Source organism: Cephus cinctus, unplaced genomic scaffold, assembly GCF_000341935.2.
Source record: "Cephus cinctus unplaced genomic scaffold, Ccin1 Ccin1_scaffold0897, whole genome shotgun sequence".
In the NCBI taxonomy this organism is placed as follows: domain Eukaryota; kingdom Metazoa; phylum Arthropoda; class Insecta; order Hymenoptera; family Cephidae; genus Cephus; species Cephus cinctus.
Window position 1 is genome coordinate 22,291 of NW_014333473.1, and position 7,446 is coordinate 29,736.

The 7,446-nt window shown below is 42.0% G+C and overlaps 1 protein-coding gene across 1 annotated transcript; it reads right to left on the reverse strand.

Annotated features, from left to right (window-relative positions):
• Positions 1–6,898: 6,898 nt before the first annotated feature.
• LOC107271107 lies at positions 6,899–7,369 on the reverse strand. Its single transcript, XM_015746724.1, has 2 exons — positions 7,072–7,369; positions 6,899–6,969 (listed from the first exon to the last, which is right to left on the reverse strand). The coding sequence occupies exons 1-2, from the start codon at positions 7,367–7,369 to the stop codon at positions 6,899–6,901; spliced, it is 369 nt and encodes a 122-aa protein (XP_015602210.1).
• Positions 7,370–7,446: the final 77 nt, after the last annotated feature.

Genomic DNA, 7,446 nt, shown 5'->3' on the forward strand with positions numbered 1-7,446 from the left:
GAATGTGATGTTTCAGGTGCATTTGATGCGTAGGAAGTAGTAGCAATCGTGGCTTCTTAACGTTCTAGTCGAGTGGCATGATCTGCTACAACACCTTTTAAATCGGAAAGTGCAGCTAGTGACGCAGAGATTTCAGCATTAAATTTGGTTTGCTGGTCTATAAAATTGGAAAGCTTCGAGAAGATCGCATCAAGAGTCACGTTGGTTTGAGATGTTTGAGGAAAAAGGAGTGGTGGAAATTGATTACTAGAACGAGGGTCAATGATAAGATTTGCTTGACTAGAGCCCGACTGATTGATATTTGACATGGTGGTGAATTGGGTTACGCAGCAGGCACTAGCTGATCTTGAGGCGATGTAACACTTACTGCAACCGGGGTGGAACGATTTGAGACAGATATTGCAATTAATACAATCCCCGGCAACTTTCTTGCTGCACTTAGCACACGTGATGAGCGACATACGGTATGTCAAATAGTGACTGTCAATATTATGTTATAAAGGTTGTTATAAAGGTACACTAAATCTCCAAAATACTGATTTATTTATATGTATATTTTAACTATAAATCTATTTAAAAATCTATTCACTGTTAACGACGTAATGAATCGTAGAAATGTTTAGTAATAAAACTGAGAGACATAAAGACAAAAAGTAGAAGGAGTTTCACCATCGAGGGAGACTTCGTAAAAAAAAAATTATGGCGTACCAAGCTCTTCATCTCAAAACCACACCCTCGGACAGCTTTTTCGTCAATTAAAAGAAAGGAAAATGCACACCACAATTAATCAGAAAAAATAAACTCGAAGGAATGCCTAAGGAAATCGCTGAATTTCTGAAAATGCCAAATCCAGAACTTTATGCGGGCCATTCTTTCCGAAGATCATCAGTTATACTCTGTGCTGATGAGGGTGCAGATATAACGCGAATAAAGAGATTCGGGGTTTGGAAATCGACATCAGTCGCAGAAGGGTATATAGAAGAGTCAGTAGGATATAAACGAAAAACTGGTCAACAAATTCCAGCTGCGATCACAAATTCATCTTCTGAGAGGACAACGTTTGGGAGCGTAAGTGGTCTCGGCACAATCGAAAATGTTGGGCGCCAAGTACCTACCAAGGAGTACCACGAGCTCTCCGCTCGTTCTCGATACAGTAAAGGTCGCGAAAGAGAATTAACTGATTACCACCAGGCAACTAAACCTAAACTTGCCACCAGGCAAACTAAACCTAAGGGCCACACGGCCAACGCAACAGATAGGGCACGGCCAAGAAAAGAATAGAAAACGTAACTAAGCCTAAAGGCTATCCGGAACTCGAAAGATAGTACTAAATTAGACCACATAACGTCCCACAGTACGCCGCTTCAGAGGTTAGCTCCTCGGAAACGTCTCTGCGTTCAAGAGGTACGGAAGGAAGGAATCCAAACAAGGACTTATGGGAAAGCGATAAGAAATGCTACAATTAAATAATCCAAATTAATGAGTTAACGCACCAGAGCTGTATTAAGCAAAAACAAAATTCAAAGAATCGATAAACTCAATAGCAAAGATACAAAAGCAATAATTCAGGCATTACTGAAGGTGCGAGCGAAAGCCAAGCATAGTTTTACAAAAGTCTTAAAATTAATTCACAATGACCGGTATCCAAAATTGGAAGCTATACAATGCAAAAGAAATAAGAATCACAAAATATAAATTAGGAAACTATAGACGCATTCTATTTATCGGAAAATCACGGCAGCGAAGGCGCTACGCGTGAGCGCGCACGCGAGTAAGACGTGGGCTTGATACTTCTGGGCAACGATATCCACGGAAACTAATACAGTCGGAATAATCTACTTACTCGAAATAAACTAATAAATTCGTTTTGAAATAAAATAACAAAATAGCAATACTAATCAAAATCGGAACGCAAGGAAAGGCAGCGGAACGAATGCGCGGTTCCAATTCTCGCACGCGCGAAATTATAACCGCGACCGACAACGGTAATACGAAAAAGTCACTCAAAAGAAATTATAGTAGTTATACAAGAAGAGTTCTAAGTCCAGATTCTTGCACCGATATATTACCGACCCGTGAGTTATCACCCGTGCTAAGTTAGCGACGTTGGGGCCCCCTAGGTTAGCGACGTTGGCGCCCCCTGTGCATGGTAAGTTAGGGTGATTGGGCCCCCTATGAAAGATTTCTGCTTGACGACGGCTGTGAAATTTTTTTTTTAAAAGGGTGCTGCGCGCGCACGAGTCGACGACGCCGACCCCTTCATCGGCTGATGTCATCGGAATGGGGCCCTAGTTTTACGTCAGGTGTCAGGGATCTTACGTCAGGTGTCAGGGATTTTACGGCAGATTTCAGAAATATTACAGCAGATTTTAGGAATTTTACATCAGACGTAATTGAGTACATTGACCTTTTGTACATTACCGAATTTTGTACTTGCGATCCCGAAGCAGCTCCTACCCTTTAAACTTCCCCGCAGACTAGCATGCAGAGTCGGTGGAGATCAAGAATGACCCTTCGTATGTCACCGAAGAATTTCGATGACATTTCATCATCATCGTCATAACCCCCCTGTTCCTCCTCCGCCTTCTTCACCACTATCATTCCGCTAGGATACAGTGACCTTAGAGAGACGGTAAAATCAAAGGACATTTTAAATTACCCTTTGTACGTTACCGAAAAATTATTTACAATAATTCAATGTGCACTATTTATTCGAGAGGAATTGTGCATCGAGACGGCGGATCTTTGATGCCAAAGAAATTAGCAAACCTTTGTATAATGCCGAAATGTAGATCCATGAATTGTTTACTTAATTAAAATTCCTTCACACTCTTAAGAAGAAGAAGAGTGCCCTCTATATAAGGAAGAACTTGGTGCTCTTTCATTAGTTTACTGTCGCAATTCGTCGACTTTGGAGAAAGAACGTGAACTGAAAGTAAGAATAGATTTGAGAAGAAGATTTAATCCAACCTGTGCGAAAAAGGACTTGTCAAAAATGAACAAAGTGGCGCGTCTGGAGGGTTTCCTGCCAACGAAAAAATTATCAGAACTGCAGGTTGAAAAAGAATACAAGATTACCAGCATAAGGAAAATTCAAACGAAATTTGGAGCAAGACACATCGTTGGCGTGGAGAATAGCTTCTCAGTATTCCTGCCAGCAAGGATCTCGAGGGTTCTGACGGACGATGAGGATTTCTTTCAACGAATGGTTTTGGATACCGCTGAGAATCGGCTTTGTATTCGTTACCTCGGTGGGAAGTACAACCTCATGGAATTTCGATATTTGTAAACGTTCATACTTATGATTTAAATAAATTGCCACGTAAGTGACAAAAAAATACAAATAACTGCTAATTTCTTTCATATACACACTTTATTCTTAATAAAAAAATATACATTCCATCATCCAAGTCCTTAAAGATTGAACATTTTCCATCGCACAATTGAAATGCGGAGCATGGCGATGCGTACATAGGGTAAGTGAATTTTTTCTCAATTTTTGCAGCGAAGGGCAGCCCAGATCTCCCAAGTTCACGATGTTTAACGATTGCCCCATAAAATTCACCAACCGATTTTCCTTTTCCAATCCTTTTACATAAATTCTGGTAGCATCTCGTAAAATGACTCGAAGAATATTTCTGGCTTGGTTGTAAGATGTATCGCCGGAGTTCCAAGAGATACCATGAAAGTTGTGTTGTAACCACAAATTCATGCACTTGTATTTCGCCGGAAGAGAGCTCCATGAACACGGTGGTTGAAACAGAAACGTCGCAGGCTCGGAGAAATCGCTACCCACTCCAATCACAGACAGCTCCTTCAAGACAAACTCGTCCGAGGGTTTATTGAAACCTTGTACGTCTACGATGAACTCCATGGTGACAGACTGCTTGCATTGAGATAATCGTAGGGTTTTTATACTAATTTTTTCACCCCACCACTAATTGGATTATATTCTACTATTCGATCATGTAGAATTAAACAGAACGCTGATGTTTCGGAGGTGAAGTTTTGGTCTGCCTCAAATTCGAGACGAACGTCGACTGGTCCAAATTTGAGCGACTCATTTTGCTTGGAGCAATCGATGACAATTAGTGAACCATAGGCGAGGAAATCATTCTTTCTCAGTATGGGCTCAGGCCCTTTGCCGTAATAAGTAGCTTGAAAGTTTACATACATCTCGTACAGCAGAGCAAACTGATTTCGATTAATGTCAAGGATTAGGTTTCCATAGGGGTAGCATTGCGAATTCAAGAAGAGTTTAACGTCTCTGACATTGCAGTGGTCAAAGTGACTGGCATTCTTATTTGTATTATTCTTTTTGCCAGTTTGGAATCCCAATATGACGTATCGAGTTTTTTCAAGTTAACTGGACGTCTTGACGGTCCACACGTGTTTGGATGTGGTAGGGAGTAAAGGATACTCGTACAGTTCCCAGGTGCGGAAGCTCATAGGGATGGGTGCAACCTTCTCGATGATTATGAATTTCAGCAGTTCTGTCTTTCGACGATCGGAAACCTTTACGTGCGGTATCAACCATTCCAATTTTTGAATTACAACTTTGCATTCTTCCGGATCAGTTTGCACAATGGCGTTTACATCGCTCTTTACTCTCGTCAGAATCAACTCGTGCTTAGCGTTTACGACGATCTTGCGATAATCTTCGGCAAAGCCTAGTATCATACTCAGTGGTACCGATACGTCAAAGTAACCAGCTGCATCGGTCAATTTCTCTCCTTGCATCCAACCAGCATTATCCATCACCGAGCGTTGACCAGGAGTCAGGGAAAGGTAGCCCTTCATGAGACTCGTGAGACCAACGTTCTTATTTCGATCGATCTCTATACCATATTGAAACCTTGTACGTCTACGATGAACTCCATGGTGACAGACTGCTTGCATTGAGATAATCGTAGGGTTTTTATACTAATTTTTTCACCCCACCACTAATTGGATTATATTCTACTATTCGATCATGTAGAATTAAACAGAACGCTGATGTTTCGGAGGTGAAGTTTTGGTCTGCCTCAAATTCGAGACGAACGTCGACTGGTCCAAATTTGAGCGACTCATTTTGCTTGGAGCAATCGATGACAATTAGTGAACCATAGGCGAGGAAATCATTCTTTCTCAGTATGGGCTCAGGCCCTTTGCCGTAATAAGTAGCTTGAAAGTTTACATACATCTCGTACAGCAGAGCAAACTGATTTCGATTAATGTCAAGGATTAGGTTTCCATAGGGGTAGCATTGCGAATTCAAGAAGAGTTTAACGTCTCTGACATTGCAGTGGTCAAAGTGACTGGCATTCTTATTTGTATTATTCTTTTTGCCAGTTTGGAATCCCAATATGACGTATCGAGTTTTTTCAAGTTAACTGGACGTCTTGACGGTCCACACGTGTTTGGATGTGGTAGGGAGTAAAGGATACTCGTACAGTTCCCAGGTGCGGAAGCTCATAGGGATGGGTGCAACCTTCTCGATGATTATGAATTTCAGCAGTTCTGTCTTTCGACGATCGGAAACCTTTACGTGCGGTATCAACCATTCCAATTTTTGAATTACAACTTTGCATTCTTCCGGATCAGTTTGCACAATGGCGTTTACATCGCTCTTTACTCTCGTCAGAATCAACTCGTGCTTAGCGTTTACGACGATCTTGCGATAATCTTCGGCAAAGCCTAGTATCATACTCAGTGGTACCGATACGTCAAAGTAACCAGCTGCATCGGTCAATTTCTCTCCTTGCATCCAACCAGCATTATCCATCACCGAGCGTTGACCAGGAGTCAGGGAAAGGTAGCCCTTCATGAGACTCGTGAGACCAACGTTCTTATTTCGATCGATCTCTATACCATTCATTTCATAACGAATCTCATCGAAAAAATGACAAATGCCGTTATTAACCAAGGTTGTGTTTGTAACCGCTGTAGAACTATTTTCCTTCACGAGCTTTCCGTATACATGCAGCGAACTTCTACTCTGTAGTAAACGCAAGTCTTGATGTTGGACGAGATTCGTATTTCATCACTGTTGTTGAACGTTGACGATGCGTAAGGCTGGTGTGCATGCGATTCGCAGTGCGCTATAGACTCATCGAAGGTGATTGGTGTTCGAATATTTAAAGTTTCTTCCTCCATGGTAAGCAGCAGATACAAAAAATGCAACAGCAGAATGAACGTTTTAGTTTCCTCTTCCGACTGGTGTGACCTTGAGTCCCAGTCCGAAGATTACCGAAACTGTCAATATAAATTACTAAGTCTTTTTTCTTCATGTAGGCGACCCAGTGTGTTCCGGGACCATCCTCATCGTCGAGATTGACAATTGCCGATTCGTATTTGTACGATCCACCTTTTGGCATAGCATTCCGCATAAAAATTCCACGAAAATGTGGAATATTCATGAGCCTGACGTACTTGAGCACATCTGCATCAGTTAACGCTCGACATGGTAGTTTCACTTCAAGTTTTTTGGCTTTAGATGAATGCCCAGTCCCTTCTTGTAGGGTTTTAAGTACAGTCCTTTGCCTAGCGCGATGGATTCCATCGCATTATTATGTCGCTGGCTTTCCTAAGTGACCACATTCGAAAGTATCATAGTTCTGATACCGTTCATACTTATTATATTTTACACTACCAACGTCAAGATACCTAATGAGATCTAGTGGGGTCCGAAGATTACCGAAACTGTCAATATAAATTACTAAGTCTTTTTTCTTCATGTAGGCGACCCAGTGTGTTCCGGGACCATCCTCATCGTCGAGATTGACAATTGCCGATTCGTATTTGTACGATCCACCTTTTGGCATAGCATTCCGCATAAAAATTCCACGAAAATGTGGAATATTCATGAGCCTGACGTACTTGAGCACATCTGCATCAGTTAACGCTCGACATGGTAGTTTCACTTCAAGTTTTTTGGCTTTAGATGAATGCCCAGTCCCTTCTTGTAGGGTTTTAAGTACAGTCCTTTGCCTAGCGCGATGGATTCCATCGCATTATTATGTCGCTGGCTTTCCTTCAATTGTTCCTTGGTTGCCTTGGCATCGTTCACGGATTTGGCTATACCTGCTGCACCTCCTGCTAACGCTTCAGCAGAGCTCAGACCCGCAAACATAAGGACGAGAAACGGCAGGAAACCTCCAACTTTGGATGGTACGGGTAGAACACGTGGTGCACGTATATTCTTCTTTCCACCAGCCTGCTTGACAACTATTTGCGCACCCTTAACAGCAGACTGAATTACTGCCTGTGCATCATTGCTTTGTGTCATCGATCGTTTGGCTGCTTCCATAACTTTTCTCAGCGTTATCTTCTTCTTAGGCTTCTTCTTCTTTTTCGTGATACCCATACCGAGTTTTGATTTAGTATTCATTATGTTCGCTAAAGACCAGGCAGCTGCCTTCTCACCGATGCTCGCGTCCTTCGCGAAGACACGTTTCCAAGCTTTGT

What these genes read in the sequence shown, in the direction of transcription:
- LOC107271107 (XM_015746724.1), bottom strand. Translation starts at nt 7,369, where the DNA reads ATGAATACTAAATCAAAACTCGGTATGGGTATCACGAAAAAGAAGAAG. An exon ending in TGCTGAAGCGTTAGCAGGAG is followed by an intron (nt 6,970 to 7,071) that starts GTGCAGCAGGTA and finishes CCATCGCGCTAG; the next exon opens with GCAAAGGACTGTACTTAAAA.